Here is a 19,288-nt window from a genome sequence, read left to right on the forward strand (position 1 = left end):
CCGGCGGCGCCTGCGTGACGCGTCACGGGCGGGGCTGCGCGTGCCGGCCCGAGCCTCGGAACATGTCGCGGCCGCGGGGCGTGGCGGGCCGCGACCCGCGAGCGGGGTTCCGAGCCGAGCGGACGGACGCGGGCGCCTCGGTGCCCCAGGGGCTGTTGAAGGCCGCGAGGAGGAGCGGACAGCTGAACCTGTCGGGCCGGGGTCTCCGCGAAGGTGAGGCGCCGAGGTGGGGCGGCGGGGGGCGGCCGGGCCTTCCCCTCCCCCTCCTCCCCCAGCCCTTGATCCCCCGCGGCCCCGGGGCTCCCGCGCACGCGCACTGCGCGGCTCCCACGGGCCCCGCGGCGAGCGGCGGCTTTTTTTTTTTTTTTTTTTTTTCTTTTTAACCACTGTGTCGCGTGTAGAGTAGACGGAGCAGGTGAAAGGGGCCGTGATGGTGATGTAGGCTCCGCTCTGCCTGCAGAAGCCTCTAATGCCTGGAAACGTGTCTTACAAGCACGGACGCCGACGCGCGTCGGTTCCCCAGACACACGGTTTCCCGCGGGACCCTCCCGTGCGGTTGCGGTTGTTTTGTTTTTGTTTTTGTTTTTTTTTTTTTTAATCTGTTTGATCCTGTACTGACATTTATCACCACCGAATGTACGTATTTGTGTATTGTCCTCCCTGCCCTCCCGCTACGATGTTAGTTTCGGGAGGGCAGGGAGCTTTGTTTCATTCATTGTTGTATCACGAACACCTGCCCCCTCCCCCCCCAGAAAAAAACAATGTGTGTGCGGTTCATAACAGACTCTTATTAAATGTTGGTGGAGGGAGTAAGTGAAGGAATATTGAATATTTTCCAAGTAGTAAGTGATGCGCCGGGTGTGGAGGCCGAGAAAATTAAGGCCATTCCGCCTTTAAGGTCAGCGTTAGCACAAGCAGAGCCGTCTCAGGCCCCCGTGAATGGGAGCTGCACTCTACCTTACTGCAGTTAAACTCCGTATTACAATGAGAACAAAGCTCAGGATGCCCTCGGCAGGGAATCCCAATATCAGAAAGACAACAACAACAACAACAACAACAAAAAGAAAGACGACAGAGCTCAGAGAATCCGGTATTAGATCTTAAGAATTAACTCCCCCACCCTTTCCCCCCATATTGGAATGGGGGAAAAAAAAATTCCTCCACCGCTTCTGAAAATCCCCTAGACCAGCGCATAAAACACCCAGCTGTAACCCACTTCGGGGTCCCAGCCCCTGCTCTGCTGTGTCGGGTGTACTTGGACCCAAGCTCGAGCTTGTAAATAAACCCTCGTGTGTTTGCCTCAGTGTCGGCTCCTTGGTGGTTTCTCGGATTCGCAGTCTCGGGCACAACACCGGAATGTACTTTTGAATTGGCCTCGGGTGGTTTTGTCTTTTAAAAGTCCAAGGGAGGGATCCCTGGGTGGAACAGAGGTTTGGCGCCTGCCTTTGGCCCAGGGCGCGATCCTGGAGACCCGGGATCGAATTCCACATCGGGCTCCCGGTGCATGGAGCCTGCTTCTCCCTCTGCCTGTGTCTCTGCCTCTCTCTCTCTCTCTGTGTGACTATCATAACTAAATAAAAAATAAAAAATAAAAAAATAAAAAAAATAAATAAAAGTCCAAGGGAGCAGATGAAGTGGGTGTGCGTCGTATTTCCGTGAGGGGGGGGTTGGGGAATAGAAGTAGGAGAAGCACATGGCATTTGTAGCTTACATATCAAAAAGAAACCCTTGTTGCCGTAAAGTACAAGGTGTTTACCTAGTTGTGGCCTTCGACATCTGTCTTTCAGCCTTGGACGCCCAGCCAGGGTAAAGCGGGGCTCTACGTAGGGCCTCTTGGGGGGCCATGCTCCTTAGTTACCTGCCTTTGCTCATATAACTTTATTTATTTTTAAAGATTTTATTTATTTATTCATGAGAGACACAGAGAGAGAGACAGAGACACGGGCGGAGGGAGAAGCAGGCTCCATGCAGGGAGCCCGTCGTGGGACTCGATCCCGGGTCTCGAGGATCACGCCCTGGGCGGAAGGCAGGCGCTCCACCTCTGAGCCACCCGGGCTGCCCTCCTGTAACTTTATTCATTTAAATATTTATTTATTCATGACAGATACACAGAGAGAGAGAGAGGCAAAGACACAGGCAGAGGGAGAAGCAGGCTCCATGCAGGGAGCCCCACATGGGACTCGATCCTGGGTCTCCAGGATCACACCCGGGGTCAGAGGCCGCGCCAAACCGCTGGGCCATTGGGGCTGCCCCCTCCTGTAACTTTAAAATGCATAATCTCATTGTACCTTATTTTCTCATTTATAATGTGGTAGTGATGACTGGACCCGCTCAAATTTAAATGAGATAATACACACAAAGTACTTGGCACATGAAAACTACACCATAAAAACTGTCATTATTTTTACTGATGTCACTATTGACATTTAATAGGCTTCCTAAATGCTTTCCTGGATTTCTTTAAATCTCACACTCTGCATCAGTGTCATCATCAAGAGTTTTCTTTTTGAAACCCGGATCTTATTATGTCACTCACAGTATTTAAGGACTCCCCATACATCACAAGATTCTCTATAAAGTTCTTGGGACAAACATACAAAAACCTTTTGAAATGTTGCCCCATAAGTATTTATAAGGCCCTCCCATCTTTTCTCAGAATCCTACACTTTAAAAACAGTGGCAGTAATGAAAGATTATCTTCCGCAAACAACTAATCTTTTAAAACATAAAACAGTCTTTTAGATTGTAGAACAACAGTCTCTTTAGAATAGTTTAGGTTTCCAGAAAATTGAACAGATGGTACAGAGCCCCCATGTATAGCCTTACCCCAGTTTATAGCTCTCCCTTTACTAACATCTCGCATTCACGTGGGACATTTGTTACAGTTAATGAACTAATATTGACACATTATTATCAAAGCGCACAGTTTATATTACTGTTCTCTCTCAGTTTTGTACAGTTCTTTGAATTCTTTGAGTTTTGACAGAAGCGTAATGCCCTGTATCTGCTGTCATGGTATCATTTAGAACAGTTTTACTGCCCTAAACATCCTGAGTTACACCTGTTTGTTCAGGCCAGCTTGGCAGCCACCTCCTCTCTGCTCCTGTAGCTTTGCCTTTCCCCAGAGATCATATAGTTGGAATCCCAGAGTATGTAGCTTTTCCATACTGGCTTTTTTCACTAAGCAATATGCATTTATGGTTCCTCTGTGCCTTTTTTTGGCTGGATAACTCATTTCCTCTTATCCTGAAATAGTAGTATATGGTATGGGTGTACCATTTTATCCATTTACCTTTTGTATATGTGCTGCCGAAGCGAGCACTATCCATTTACCTTTTGAAGGACATCTTTGTTGCCTCCACTTATTGGCAGTTATGAATGAAGCTGCTGTTTGTGCTCAGGTTTATGTGTGGACATAAATTTTCACCTACTTGGATGTAAAGCTAGGAGTGCCATTGCTAGATCCCATGGTAAGACTGTGCTTAGCTTTGCAGGAAACTGCCAGACCGTCTTCCGAAATGGATGTACCATTTCGCATTCTTAACAGCAGCGAATGAACGTTCCTGTTGATCCACATCCTTGCCACCCTTTGGTATCATCCGGTTTCTGGAGTTGAGCCCTCATGGGAAGGATGTAGTTCTATCTCAGTGTTGTTTTACTTTGCTATTCCCTAATGACGTATAACGTGGAACATCTTTTTATAAGCTTGTTTGCTATCTATATATCTTCCTTGGTGTGGTGCCTGTTCAGATCTTTTGTCCATGTTTTAATCGGGTTGTTTGTTTTCTTAGTGTTGAGCACGATTGTCCTCTGTCTTTTTACGCTGCATGTCTGTTCAGTTAGGGTTTAGCGAATAAGTGATACACAGAAGGCGGCCAGTGGCCTTTTGGATTTTTTAAAGTCTGTGTTATATGAAGACGTGTAGATGAAAGGTACATGAGTGTTTTTGTTTCTGACGTAATAAAGTAATTGCAGAAAAATGATTACTGTTACTATTTTTTATTAGTCTATACATTGTTATATTTTTAAAGTTATACTCATTTTTTAAAAGTCTTTTTGGGTTGCCAGGTGGCTCTCAGTTAAGCCTCCGACTCTTCGGCTCAGTGAGTCATGATCTCAGGGTCATGAGATCCAGCCCCAAGTCGGGCTCCGCACTGGGCATGGAGGCTGCTTAAAGATTCTCTTTCTCCCTCTCTCTCCATCTCCCTCTGCCATCCCACCCTTGCTTGCTCTCCAAATAAATAAATAAAAATTAAAAAGTTTCATTTTTATCTTCAAATATTATTACATAAAATTATGAATTATGTTCAAAAGTGATAACCAAACATGGCTTCTTTCTGAGTGCTATTAATATGTACGAGGTATCATGAGATATTTTATAAAAAAGATATGAGATAATAAATATGAAAATGTTGGAATTCTGTGGGGAGTTACAGATACTAATTTAAGTCACATTTGTTATACACCTGTGGTTTTCCAGATATTGTGCGAAAGAAGCAAACTAACACTTCAAAGAATTTATAGTCACATAAGCATTTTAATGTTTGATTCAAACTTATTTATTAAGAATTGCACTTGCTAAATAACATATACTCATGTTGTATTCTTAAGTCTTACCTCCATGTTTATGCAGTAATTTAGAGGTATCTGTAATGTACACTCCTGTCCATATTCCTACATTGGAAAAATAGAATCTAGCCTTTAATTTTGTTGTATATAACCCAAAGGAGTTAAAATTCTGTTAATTCTTTAGCTTATTATGGTCTCCTTGAATTGATTTTTCTTAGTGGAAACTCTAAGAATAGTGAGACATTTTATTACCATAATAAGGTGTTAACTGGTACCTAGTACGCATTTATTTTTATCTGACATTGAAATGGGTACTCTTGATGGTTTTAGTACCCTTTCTTTTTGTAAGCCATAGTTCTTTTATGAACGCCCATTTATCATTTTCTTCTTTGTACAAGTGTCTGTTATAGAAAAAGTACAAGCTATAGGAAGCAAAAAAGGGAAAATAATCATTCAGGGTTAGTCACTTGATATTTTGTAGGTTTTTCTTCTAAAGTTTTTCATGTGAATAGGATCTATAATTTATCTTTTGTTCTTTATTACTTAACAAATTTAGCATTGTGCACAGTCCTGCTAGACTTCTGTTTATACATTTTTTTGGTGTCACTTGAAAAATCTGATTTTTAGTGAATATAATATTTTATGACTACTATAATTTACTTAAACATCTGAATATTGTTGGCAGTTTTAAAGTTATTCTTGAGTCAGTTCTATAACTTACTGACAAAGGTGTGCTGAAATAAAGTCACTGTTAATAACTAACTTCAAAGAAATATTAGAAATATTCTGAAAAATTTTAAATGGCAGCTTTTTCCGAGCAAGTACACAAAAATGTATATCATTGTTTGGTTTAGTATGGATCTTGCAGCTTTCTCATTGGACCAAGTAGAAGAAAGATGGAATTTAAAAGGAGGTATTGATTGTTGCCTTGTGGTTACATGACATTGGTAGAATAGTAGTGTAGAAACTGTTTTTTGGGTGATTCATCAAAAACTGAATGAAAATAAAAGGTATCAGAGTTTGGAACAGAAGAATGCTGTATATTTTAAAGGAAACCACATTTTGAACTGACAGGAAAAATGGTAAGTGGATAATTTACTAAACAAACCAATTAAATTTGCTTGGAAACCATATTATTTAAAAGGGCAATATGAATATAAGGCTATCTTTCTTACTTTGAAGAGAGCAGTTTTGTTAGTTTCTATTTGTAGAAGTAAATCAATAGGTCTAGGGTGTCTAGGCCTCAAGATGTTATGCCATCTGTTTTAAGGTACTGAGAATTTGCCTTATTCAATTATGACGCAGTAAAAACCGTAACATAAATCGTGTATTTCCCAAGTGTTAAATAACCATCCTTAATCTATATTAAGTGTCTTCTGCTTTACTATTTAGCTTAATTCTGTATTTTGACTACTGTTTGTCTTAATGGAATAACAGCTAATAAGAATTAACCAAAGTATCAGATTTTAGTAACAAGTTATACCAGAAAGAAGCTATTGAGTGGATCATCTAAAAAACATTCTTAGAAATGAAAACAATAGGAAAGTGTTTTAATCTGTATATCATCGCAGAATCTTGAGGTAAAAATTTAATTTTTAGTATACTGAAAGCCAGGGAAGTCTACTTGTTTGGATTATAAAACAAGGAACAAGATGGTTAATTGAAAGTGCTATTCCTATTTCTTGATCTGTTGAAATAGTTCTGAACCTCAGTATTGCAATTTCTTGAGTAGTATACCTCAAGTTATTATCAATGCCAACATTTGCTTAATACATTAGTGCAAAGTTAAACTTATCTCTGTATTAATATGTTCATTTACTTGCATTTTAGTATGGTTTCTTGAGTAGGAGAAGGAAGGGGACGTTGGTTAAGTGAATGCCATCTGTCGTAGATACTGTCACAGGAGAAGTACAGATTGGGAAGAATGGAATTACAGTTTCAGTGAGGCTTATCTTCACTATAAAACTGAATGTACCCTGACATTAAAGTATAAATTCAAGCTTGTTTTTCTCTTAAAGTGATTGGTAAATATGTTTCCTTTTTTATATGTTAAACATTGTTTCATTTTTTCTTACAGCATCCTGCTGGACTTCCAGGAGTTCTCTTCATGCATTCTAATATAACAGTGACTCAAGGGTTCTAAAACACAGAGACTATCCCTGTGCACCAACTTCAAGCTGAAACTGAGTTAATGCCTTCTATGTAACTGTTTAATTTTGCTCTAGAGTGTGTATATATATATATATATATATATATATACATATATACATATATATATATATGTATGAGTGTATTTGTTTCTTAGTAAACTTTACATGTAGTCTGAAAGTGACACTGAGGTATTACGGATTGTCAGTATGGGATTCTTTAAAGGGGCCATTGGTTGCCATGAATAAACTTGTGGAGAAATTTGTAATATTTGTCAGTGAGCTTTCTCTGATCTTTTACATAGTGCTAGACTTACTGGTTTATTCTTTTAAAATCCTCATAATTGGATAGATCGTTTAGTGAATGGCATTTGTAGGATAAGCTGTTATTAAAATATTATTCTGCACCTAGCAAAAGCCTTTTTGTATTATTATTGCTGCATCCTAGCATTTAAGTTACTGTGGGACCCTCTCATTTAATCAGCAAGGAAGTTGGTAACCAGAGATGTTAGATTACTGGTCAGTTTGATTTGTTGCACAGTTTAAACCAAGCCTTAGTTCTTTGACTCTTTCGTCAGTCATACGTCCATGATGTCATACTGTGTATTATAGTTTAATATATTTACAGCCTTTTAGAAGAAGGAGTCTACGTATACTAGGGATATAGATCTTAATAGAAATGATCATGGTTTTCTACTTTAAGGAAATATCATGTACTAGGGTGATCATTATATTAATGAAACTATTCAAAACCATCAAAAAAGATTTTTAAATCTCATGATTTGTTGCTCCTGTAGTTTACCGTGTACACATTCTTTCATCCTTCATGTAAACACCATGTTAAACATATTTATTTCTTCTCTGTTTCTTCCCTTACCCACTTCCAAGTATCTTCTCCAAATTAGACAGTTCTCTGCAATCAAGCCATCTGTAGTCCCCATTTCTATAATTGGCTATTGTCAGTAGAATAAAGAGTAATAATGCCAAAAAATCATGCAAAGAAATCTTTTCTCAGTCTTTGTTAACAGCCATTCTGTTCGTTGTAGAAGCCCCTAGTCACATATGGATATTTAAATGTTAATTAACCAAAATTAAATAAAATTAAGAATCATGTTCTTCAGTTACCTTAGCCACATTTTTTTTTTTTTTTTTTTTTTTTTTTTTTTTTTTTTTTTTTTTTTTTATTAATTTTTATTTATTTATGATAGTCACAGAGAGAGAAAGAGAGGCAGAGACACAGGCAGAGAGAAGCAGGCTCCATGCACCAGGAGCCCGACGTGGGAATCGATCCTAGGTCTCCAGGATCGCGCCCTAGGCCAAAGGCAGGCGCCAAACCGCTGCGCCACCCAGGGATCCCACCTTAGCCACATTTTAAGTGTTCAGTAGCTATATGCCCCTAGTGGCTACTGTATTGAATAATGCAGCATATAGGATATTTCCATTATTGTAGAAAATTGTATCTGGTAGTATATGAAACAAGTATCATCTTGGGAGAAATATATGTGTGTATGTAGCTGTATGTATGTATGTATGTATGTGAGCTTATGCATATATATACTTCACTTTGTTCATTCACTTGATATGTACATATGAGTATATGTATACATACAATTACCTTGATATATTATATCATCTTTATTTTACTTTGAGTACTGTATTGGGGTATAATTTACAATGTGTGCATCCATTTTAAGTGTACTATTATTCAGCAAGTATATGTGTGTGTGCGTGTATATATATATTTATACACGTACACACACATATATATACATACATTCAATTTTGTAAATTGCTACCACAATAACAAATATAGAATATTCCCAACACTCAAAAAGTTCCTTTAAGGCCCTTTTTTTGTCAACCTCACTGCTAGTTCCGCACAACCAGTAATCTGCTTTTTGTTAGTATAGATTAGCTGCTTCTAGAGTTTCATTTAAGCAGAATTACATTTGCAATTTTTTTGTTTTAGGCATCTCTTGCTTAGTATGTTTTCTGAGGTTCATGTTATTTATATCAGTAGTTTTCTTAAATTTTTCAGTAATAATAGTCCATTGTATGTATATACCTCAATTTGTTTATCCATTCACCTGTTGATCACCAGTTGCTTGTTTTGGGCTATTATGAATAAAACTGCCATGAACTTTCAAATACAGTCTTTGTGTAAACAGGTTATCATTCCTGTTGAGTTACATACCTCAGAGTAGAACTGCTCAGCATGTAGTGATAAATGTGTATTTAACTTTGTAAGAATTTACCAAGCTTTTTGCTCCTACTAAACAGAGTCAGTTGTTTCAGGTCATTACCAACACTTTGTATTGTCAGTCTTTTAACATTAGCCATGCTTGTGGTTGTGTTGTAATACCTCCTTATGGTTTTATTTATTATTTCCTTAGGTCTCATAATGTTTAGCATCTTTTCCAACCGTTCATTGGCCATTTGTAGATCTTTTGCTAAGTGTTCAGATTTTTATTCTATTTTTAAATTGGGCTATTTGTTTTTAAATTGTAAGACCTTTTATATTTTGGGGATACAAGTACTTCTCAGATATCTATCCCTATTGATATGCAATATATTTTTCCAGTCTGAGGGTTAACGATTTCTTTAGAAAAATATAATTTTTTTAATTTCGAGGAAGTCCAATTTATCTTTTTTTTTTTTTTTTTCCTTTTGGGAGTTGTACTTTTTCTGTAGTAAGAAATTTTATCCATCCAGAGGGTGTGAAGATATTCTCCTCTGCTTTTAGAATTTTTATAGCATTATCTCTCATATTTAAGTCTATGATCCATTTTGAGTTAACTTTGTCATAAGGTAAAAGTTGAGGTTCACTTTTTATTTATATGAATTTACAGTTCCAGGGCCATTTGTTGGAAAGACTATTTCTTTCTTATTAAATTGATACTTTTGTTGAAAGTGAATTGACAATATATAATTGCATGCAATTTTCCTGAACTCATCTCTTCTATTGGTTTATATATCCTTATACTAATACCACAGTGTCTTGGCAAGCTCTATGGTAAGAATTTAAATCAAGTACCGTTAAGTTCTACAACTTTTTTCAACAGTTTCAAAAGTTACTTAACCTGTTTTAGTTCTTTTCCATTTTGATAATATGTTTTAGAATCAGCTTGTTAATTTCCACAGAAATGCCTTCTGAGATTTTGATTAAGATTGTGCTGCCGGGGGATCCCTGGGTGGCTCAGCAGTTTTGGCCTGCCTTTGGCCCAGGACACGATCCTGGAGTCCTGGGATCGAGTCCCACGTCAGGCTCCCGGCATGGAGCCTGCTTCTCCCTCTGCCTGTGTCTCTGCCTCTCTCTCTCTCTATGTCTATCATCAATCAATCAATCAATCAATCTTTAAATAAAAAAAAGATTGTGCTGCTGAATCTGTAAGTCATCTTGGGGAGAAGTGACATCTTAATAATTAGTTTGTAATGTGATGTATTTATCTGCTTATCTAGACCTTCTCTAAATTTTCATAGCAATATTTTATATTTTCATACCACAGGTTTTACATATATTTGTTGAGCTTAACTTTGAGTATTTCATGGTTTTAGATGCTGTGTGTTATAAATCTTTAAGCATTTAAAAAACATTTTCATGTATTGATTGCTAATGCTTAGAAACACAGTTGATTTTTGTATGTCTGGAATTCTGTGGACTCTCTAAATCCATTCCATCTTTTTTTTTTTTTTTTTTTTTATAGATTCCTTAGGATTTTCTACATAGGTGATCATGTTGTCTCCTAATAGAGACAGTTTTACTGTTTCCTTTTCAATCTGAATGCCATTTATTTGTTTTTCTTATTGCGTTGGTTGGGACCTAGAAGTGAAATTCTGAAGTAGTGATTGCGTTGGTTGGGACCTAGAGTGAAATTCTGAAGTAGTGATAATGGGCGTTCTTGTCTTTGGGGTGCCTGGGTGGCTCACTTGGTTAAGTGTGTGCCTGGCTCAGGTCATGATCCCAGGGTCCTGAGATTGAACCCTGAGTCAGGCTCCCTGCTCAGCAAGGAGTCTGCTTCTCTTCCCTCTGCCCCTCCCCCCTGCTCCTGCTCTTTCTCATTTTTACTCTCACTTGCTCTCTCAAAAAAATAAAACCTTTAAAAAAAAGCACTGAAAGTCTTTACCATTATAAATGATGTTAGCTATATGCTTTTCGTTTTTTTTATTAAGATTTTATTTATTCATTCATATGAGAGACAGTGATAGAGGCAGAGACATAGGCAGAGGGAGAAGCAGGCTCCCCAAGGGGAGCCCTATGTGGGACTCTATCCTGGGACTCTGGGATCATGACCTGAGCCAAAGGCAGATGCTCAGCCACTGAGCCACCCGGGTGCCCCACTCCATGCTTGTCATAGAAACCCTCTATTAGGTAGAAGGAATTACTTTTGATACTTAAGTATTTTGAGTGCTTTTATCTTGTTGAATTTTGTCAGATTTTTTTTTTCATTGAGAATCATTGGTGTCTTTTTCTGTTAATATGATAGATTGCATTGATTGATCTTCAAATGTTAAAAGAGTCTTGCATTCTTGATACAACTCCCACTTGGTTGTGATGTATTTTTTAGATGTAGGTAATACATTTGTTACGGAATTTGGGGCCTATAATCACTGGGGAGTTTGGATTATAATTTTTTTCTTTTTTTTTTTTAATGTCTTTGTTTTTGGTATCAGGCTAATGCTGGCTGTATAAAATGATTTAGGGTTTGTTCTTTCCTCCATTTTCTAAAAGACTCTATGTAGAATTAATATCATTTCTATTCTAAATGTCTGCTAGAATTCACCAGTAGAAGCCATCTGGGCCTGGGGTTTTCTTTGTTTTAAATACTTAAGTGGGAATATTTAAAATAGCAAATTCAATTTCTTTAACAGATGCAAGGCTACTCAGGTTTTCTACTGCTGTTGTGTTTTTCCCGCCTTTCAAGGAATTTGTTCATTTTATTTAAGCTGTTGAATTTATAGATGTAAAGTTGTTTATAGTATTCCCTTATCCTTTTAAACATCTGTAGGATCTAAGGTAATATTTCCATTTACAAAGAACCAGGTATTGATTTCATTGTTCTTTATTCTGTTTCATTGACTTCCCCTCTTTATCTCTTTGCTACTGTTTACTTTAGGCTTAATTTGTTCTTTATCTGGTTTATGATTGTAGCTTAGATCGTTGTAAATGAGATTATTTATGAAGCAATACTGGCTATGAGTTGATAATTATTAAAGGTAGGTGGTGGATACCTGGAATGATAATTCATTATACTATTATTTAAATTTATGTATATATTTGACATTTTATATAATACTTTAAATATTTACATAAAGCAAATGAGGGGCTCTTGGGTGGCTCAGTTCGTTAAGTGACCAACTCTTGATCTCAGCTCAGGTCTTGATCTTAGGGTTGTAAGTTCAAGCCCTGTGTTGGCCTCCACACTGAGGGTAGAGCCTACTTACTAAATAACACATTAATAAACCTTAATGCATAGTAACTTTTCAAATTTATATGCCTATTGACATCCATTTTTACCTGATAGTATCTGTTTCATTAATTGGTAAGCTACTTTTAGGCTGGCTCTATAGAATTCCTCAATAATTAGGACTTTTTAAGAATTTTAGTGGTTCTTCGTGTTTATGGGTGGGGGAAGAAAAGTGACATGAATCTTGATGGTATAAGCTTTTGAAGACATTGGGATACCTCACGAATAATTAAAGGGGAAAGAATGAGCAGTGTGTCAGTGTTTATGGAAAAGCAAATTGATAAATGTTCAGTAACAATATAGTATCAACAATTATCCATCCTTGATCAACTATCCTTGTTAGTTCCCACAAGGACAAATTTTGCTAACAAAAAATCTAAAGTAATTTTAAAACTAACATTTATTTAATGTAGTTAATGGGTAACATTTTCATTATGTTGTGTATAAATTTCTTGTGCTCCCTGCCTCCCACCAAAATTTGTTATTACATTATTTTTTAATTATTATTATTTTAATGTACCTCTGTATAGGTGTTAGAGAAAAATAGATGCATAAATAAATGCTCTACATATCTTTTTAGGAGTAGAATTGTGCATATCACATAGCTTCTCTGTACTTTTTAGTGTGTGTTTTGTATTGTTTTGTCTTGCCTTTTTTGTTCTGTAACTTTTTGTTGGTGACTTAACCTGTATGGCATATAGTAACTTAATTTTTTTTTTCTCAAGTGACACTGCTATTTAGTCAAATATATAGAGCATCCCCATTTCTGCTTACTTGTGGTGTCAATCAATTCACATGCTAATCTGAGTTGATCTGTGTTTCTTATTCCCACTCAACCCCCCATACCTATATACCAAAATAACAATAGTAATGGTAGCTATACTAAATGATACGTTTTATACGTTTTAACACAGAAGCTTATAGTTTCTGAGTCTACTTACATTGTGTAATACTCATATTAGCTAGAGATCCAGTGGTAGAAGTGTAAAGAGACTATCTAAGCAGAGAGAGGTAGGAGAGGAATATTTTAATCCATTCTAATATGAATACAGGTACCCCATTTTTTGAAGAAGTATAAATCTCATGACTATCAGAAGCTTTGCTTGGCTTCTGTAGAACCATTGTATCAGATTAATAATCCTGAATTGGACTTCAGTGTTCTGAACTTGAAACTTTGACCACACCTTTTCATTTAGTCTCATTCTGAAATCTTAACCTAACACTGCAAGGTATAACCAGTTGTTGCCTTGATTAATACCTGCTTACAATTCTCAATTGTACTAATATGTAGTTGTACTTTTATGAAGGAAGGACTCTAAAATAGTTTTGCTGCAATGCTATAGCAAGTTTTAACACCTCCTGGAGTTTCAGATTTTATAGTGGTGAACCTGGACTCTCCCTGTTCAACTTGTATGGTCTTACTTGCTATGTTTAAGAAGTTACTGCGTTTGCTGCAGTAGAATTCACACAATACTGTGTGATAAGGAAGAAACAAAATTTTATGTCCGGTAAAATAGCAGCTGCCAGAATTAGTTATGCCTTCCAAATGTCCACTCCGAGTCAAGACATACAGCTTTGCCGGTGTTTGAATCCCATTTCTGCTACTTACTAACTGTATGGCCCTGGGTAAATTATACATCCTGTGCCCCATTTTTCTTAAAATGAGAATAGTAATAGCTCCTAATTCACAGAGTCGTTACAAGTTTTAAATGAATATGTTAGAAAATTGCCTAGTATTTATAAATATTAGCTGTTCTTAGCTATTATTATTACCAGTGCTTCCTCAGTATGTGCTTCTGTTATAAACATGTGACATCACCTCATAAATGTTGATTTCCATTTTTATTCTGTTGGTGTAATGGGAGAGTCCCTCCTTTATCCGTCTTCTAGATCTACCACAACGTGCTGTGCAAAGTATACATGTAGGCCCTATAGTTGAATGAAGCTACAACTGAGATTTACTATATAAAATACATACCACGTTCTGTTTTTGAATAAAATCAACTTTAGTTGTAACTCATTGCTATTAGAATTTTTTAAGTGTTTTTTTTTTTTTTTTTAACGTTTCAGAAATTGCTTTTCGATAGATAAGCCGAATGGTTGTTACAAAGGTATGTCACTTAGTATCTCACTTCCTGTTTTCTTTCTTTTTGGTGTGCTGGTGATGGAAATAGTGCCTCAGTGTGTCTGGAGAATAAATGTGGATGTTCCCGAGGAAGCTAACCAGAATCTTTCGTTCAGTGCTGCCGAGCGGTGGTGGGAGCAGACAGATTTGACCAAACTCATCCTATCCAGCAATCAGCTTCAGTCGCTTACAGATGACCTGCGACTCCTGCCTGCGCTTACTGTTCTTGATGTACGTTGACCGATGATGGGTCATTAGTTGAAGAGACTCCAGAGGTCAAGTTAAGCATCGATATACAGAAAACACATGTTTAATTGATAGAATACAAAGAGGAATAAGTTATTGGTGGCCATAGCATGAGGGTTCCGAGTGCACATCCTAACATCAGGCTTCTATTCTCATTGGCTGTGTGACCTTGGGAAGGTTACCTCCTTGTGCCTCAGTCTCCACATCTATAAACCACGACTAAGATTACCTATTTTTAAAAATTGTTTTTAGATTTAAATACATTATTGCATGAATCTGTATTTAACAAGTGGTTGCTGTTGCTCATCTTATTTTGTATTGCAGTTATTTTTCTCATTATTCTAGACATGAAAGCAATACTTGAAATTACATTTTTTTTAACTTGTTTTCAACACTGACTTGAATTATTGAACTTAAATTTTTGTGTATTTATTCAAGGACTATTTTTTAGTCTCATTTAGTCTCATTTTTTTAGTCTCAGTGTGTTTATTTAGACTATTTAGTCTTGTCATATTGTCAAGGAAAGCATGAGTAGTTTGTTGCACAATCTATGGAGTTCTGATGTACTTAGGAACATCAGAAATCTTGTAGTTCATGTCTGAAAATGTTGACTCTGGTCAAATTTCCAGAGAATTTTTTATTTTCTTCATTTGTAAAATGAATAGATTGGCTTAGATGGTCTCTAAGGTTCCTTGTACCTTGAAAATAATATGAGAACATGAGAGGTCCCCCTCCTCTTTCTCTCCCTTTTTTTGATATGTTGACATAAATCGTACTATCAAGTGCTATTAGTTTTTAACCCTCTTAAAGGTACAGCTATGTTTTTAAAATATTAGTTTTTAACCCTCAGTGAGGTACAGCTATTTTTTTAAATAGTAATATTTAAAATTGATGACATATCACTTCATGATTTTGAACAGAAGTTTGGTCACTTCAAATTACTTTTCTTTTATACGTAGAACAAATTAACAGTACTCCAACTTTGCTGTTGAATTAGAATAACAGAATTATTATTGAAGAATTTTGTACAATGGCAAACTCATATGGTTAATTATGACTAAGATATTGACTGTTTTTAAATAACTTTTAGATACATGATAATCAGCTGACATCCCTTCCTTCAGCTATAAGAGAGTTAGAAAATCTTCAGAAACTTAATGTCAGGTAAAATTTAAGCTTATTTAATTTCAGTGTTGCTAATATAAGGGTGTAAATCTGATATTCTTAAATTTTTTTCTAACATCAGAAAATATTTTTGTATTATCAGAAAGTGGTAAAAGAGAAGAATTTTAAATTTCCTCAGATTATTTTTTTTCCTCAGATTATTTTTATTTTTGTTTTAGAATTACATGCTTTTCTGATTTTAAAAATATAAGGCCTTTTTTTTTTGAAGTACTTTGTTTTATTTATTTACTTTTTTTAAAAAAATATTTATTTATTGAGAGAGCGTGTATGCACGCCTGGAGGACAAGGACAGAGGGATAGGGACTAGCAGACTTCCTGCTGAGCAGGGAGCCTGAGGACCTAGGGCTTGATCCCAGGATCCAGGGATAATGATTTGAGCGGAAGGCAGACACTTAAGAGGCTGAACCGCCCAGGCGATCCCCTTTTTGTTTTATTTTTATGTAACAATTTTTACTGGGTATTTTAGTAACTGTATTGTTGATATCTCAGGTTTTAAGTTACTGTGATATTCTAAAAAATAGAATATTTTTTCCAAAATCTAGGAAATAGGAATTTTGAATAGGAAAAGGAATATTTTGAATATTAGGAAATAGGAAAATTTTGAAATGATTCTTTCATTAATGGTAAAAATGTCATGGTTTAAATATTAGTAGTATTTATTTATTTATTTAGATTTTATTTATTCATGAGAGACAGAGAGGCAGAGACACAGGCAGAGGGAGAAGCAGCTCCCTGGGGGGTTATCTGATGTGAGACCCCCATCTCGGACCTCCAGGATCACGCCCTGAGCCAAAGGCAGACGCTCAACCGCTGAGCCACCCTGGCGTCCCGAATATTAGTAGCTTTTAAACTTTTCTGAGAACTCCTGGGGTTCTGTAGATGTGCTTCTAGTACTCATTGGTAGGTGTATGGGAAGCCGGGCAGCTGAAGCTCTGGCTAACTTTGTTTGCTTTTCAATACACACCTAGACTTTCAAGAAATAATAACTATCTTACATGTTATGTATACACAGATTAGAGGAAAAGGGATTTGGGAAGATTTCATTTAGGAGATTAAAAGGTTTATTAAGTGTTCAAAACATAGTTTGAAAAACTGGTTTATAAAATTGGTATGGTTACAGATCTATCTAACAGCATAGTCAAGTCTTAGTGCTCTGCAGGTAAGCTAATTGCTTTGAGGGAAAATGGTTCCTTAAGTTACAGTCCTTATCTGTTGAAAAAATTACATAAATCAGCAAAGATATCTACATAAATGGTGCTAATTATTTAGAGCTACATCAGACCCTCTTCCCCATACAAGTCCAAGGCATGGATATGACCTGCAAAGTCAAGAATGGGGAGGGTTGAGAGAAGAGGTGAAGGAGTATGGATTGGGTATGGCAATGGCTTTAGCTTTGGCTTCCAGCACTTTAGAAGATAAGTGTTAGGATGGAGGAAGTAGATGGAGAATGGAGTAGAAGAAATGTGTAGCTAGAAATGTATTACGTCTCTGCCCAACTATGTCCCTGTGACATTTACAAAGATTTCAGTTAAGTGTCCAATAGTAATAGCAAATTTTTGACAACTGTTTAGTGGTTTTAATTTATTTTAGAAGGTATCTTGTGGTATTTTTGTTTTAACTACTTTGATTTTTGTATAATTTAAGGTTATTTTTACCCCATTGTATTTCTTATGTCACCCTGTTATTTGTTAAATAATTGTAAATGGAATAAAAAATAGAATGGAATTCCTAAGTGAATAGTTGAGATAAATCTGGGAATAAGTTAAATCAGGTCATCTCTTAATTACCAGGGAATGTATCATCTTTAGTGACTTGGGACATCTAAAACAATAAACTGAGTAACTCTACAGAAGGACCAAGCTGAAAATTTAAGACTAAGAACAAAGAAGAGTGAAGTTGCATATTACATTTAGCTGGACATGCCAGGCCCTTAAACAGAAATAGCTATTTTTGTCTTGAGTGCCAGCTTGAAAACATAATCCCCATAGAAGCTGTAGTGTATATGTGCCCATATCTCTGTTAAAATTCTAAAATTCAGATATGGGGCACCTAGGTAGCTCAGTCAGTTAAGCATCTGGCTCAGGTGATGATCTCCGGGTCCTGGGAGAGAGCCTTGTGTCAGGCTCCCTGCTCAGTGGGGAATCTGCTTCTCCCTCTCCTGCTGTCCCCCACCCACTTTGCTCACACATACTTTCTTTCTCTCTAATAAATAAAATCTTCAAAATAAAATAAAATTCAGATACAGTATGAAAAATTAAAAGAGTCCAGTGTATCCTTCCACATACAAAATCAAGAGTAGGCTCTAAGGAAGCAATCAAAAGTTCACAAATTATTTGGTTTTAAACCTTTATTTCTTTGTTTTCTTTGAAACTCAATTTGATTACTCTAGATGACTATAATTTTAATGAGTTATACAGTTTTTGGATGTGAACTTTGATAAGTTTTTAAAATTAGTTATCCTATTTCATTTTTTAAAATGAGCCCATGTAGTTAGCAAAAATACCTAACCTGTTGTTACCAAATTACTCAGCATTTATTTTATCAATCAATAGCCATAACAAACTGCAAATACTTCCTGAAGAAATTACAAATCTAAGAAACCTGAAAGGCTTGTATCTCCAGCATAATGAACTAACTCGTATACCAGAGGGATTTGAACAACTTTTCAATTTAGAAGATTTGGTAAGTTGTGATTTTTGAATGTTTATATAATTTGGGGCTGATGGGATTTTTCATCAGGCCAAGAAATTGTATATATGATTGAAATAATGAAAAACATGGACAGCTGATTATATGACTAGATTATCAGAAACCATGTTTCCATTAGATTGCTCAATCAGTAATTGTAAATTTATTTTTCCTATTTTTTCTTACAAATTCACCTTAGGTTTTAATAAAAGAAGAGGGTATGGAAGAGGGTAATAAGGATGACTGTTACCAGAGGATTTTATGACTTTGCAAAATAGAGAATAGGTGTCTTTAGCATAAATGAATTCCCATTTCTATACCCATTCCTTCTTTATTGTCCCCATAACTCTCCTGTCCTTTGAGTGTCCAGTTTCCTTTAAGTCCTGCCTTTTCTTCCCTATTTTTCAGAATGTCACCTGACCTCACAAGATTTTCATTCTGTGTCATATCCTAAATAGAGATAACCGCAAAGCAATACAGATATTATTTTAAGAATAATGAAAACAATAGGCACGTTGCTTTGTTCTTTACAAACAGCAAGGTACATAGTTTTATCTTCTAGAACAGATATGGAACTATGGTTTATTAAAAAAACAAACAACACACAGTACCTTCTCTGAAGCCATGTTACTAATCAGGAATTCAGGATTTTAACGTAAGTCAGTTTGACTGCAAAGTGTATCCCTTTTTTTCTCCCACATACCCCTGAAAGAGTAAGATTCCATTGTAAAATATTCGATCTGAAAGACTTTAGCCAGATTAGATTAGTTGTTCCAATATGTAATCTCTACTACACATAGTTACTTCCTCTTATATTCTTGTTCTTTTCCCTATTACATATTTTCAAAAACTTACTTATGTCA

The 19,288-nt window shown here is 36.4% G+C and overlaps 1 protein-coding gene across 5 annotated transcripts in view; it reads left to right on the forward strand.

The window, feature by feature from the left end:
• The first annotated feature begins 26 nt into the window (after window positions 1–26).
• LRRC40 (leucine rich repeat containing 40) overlaps window positions 27–19,288 on the forward strand; it is a 48,539-nt gene continuing 29,277 nt past the window's right edge. Inside the window, exons 1-5 of one of the 5 annotated variants that reach the window (XM_025418003.3) lie at window positions 27–213; window positions 407–481; window positions 14,356–14,537; window positions 15,643–15,716; window positions 18,290–18,419. In XM_025418003.3, coding sequence (XP_025273788.1) covers window positions 63–213; window positions 407–481; window positions 14,356–14,537; window positions 15,643–15,716; window positions 18,290–18,419 — 612 coding nt within the window. In that variant the 5' untranslated portion in view covers window positions 27–62. Of the gene's footprint in view, window positions 214–406; window positions 482–6,646; window positions 6,757–14,355; window positions 14,538–15,642; window positions 15,717–18,289; window positions 18,420–19,288 lie in introns of those variants that run through there. The other 4 variants (XM_025418001.3, XM_025418005.3, XM_025418004.3 and 1 more) reach the window with 4 other exon arrangements.

This window comes from Canis lupus, chromosome 6 (assembly GCF_003254725.2).
Source record: "Canis lupus dingo isolate Sandy chromosome 6, ASM325472v2, whole genome shotgun sequence".
In the NCBI taxonomy this organism is placed as follows: Eukaryota; Metazoa; Chordata; class Mammalia; order Carnivora; family Canidae; genus Canis; species Canis lupus.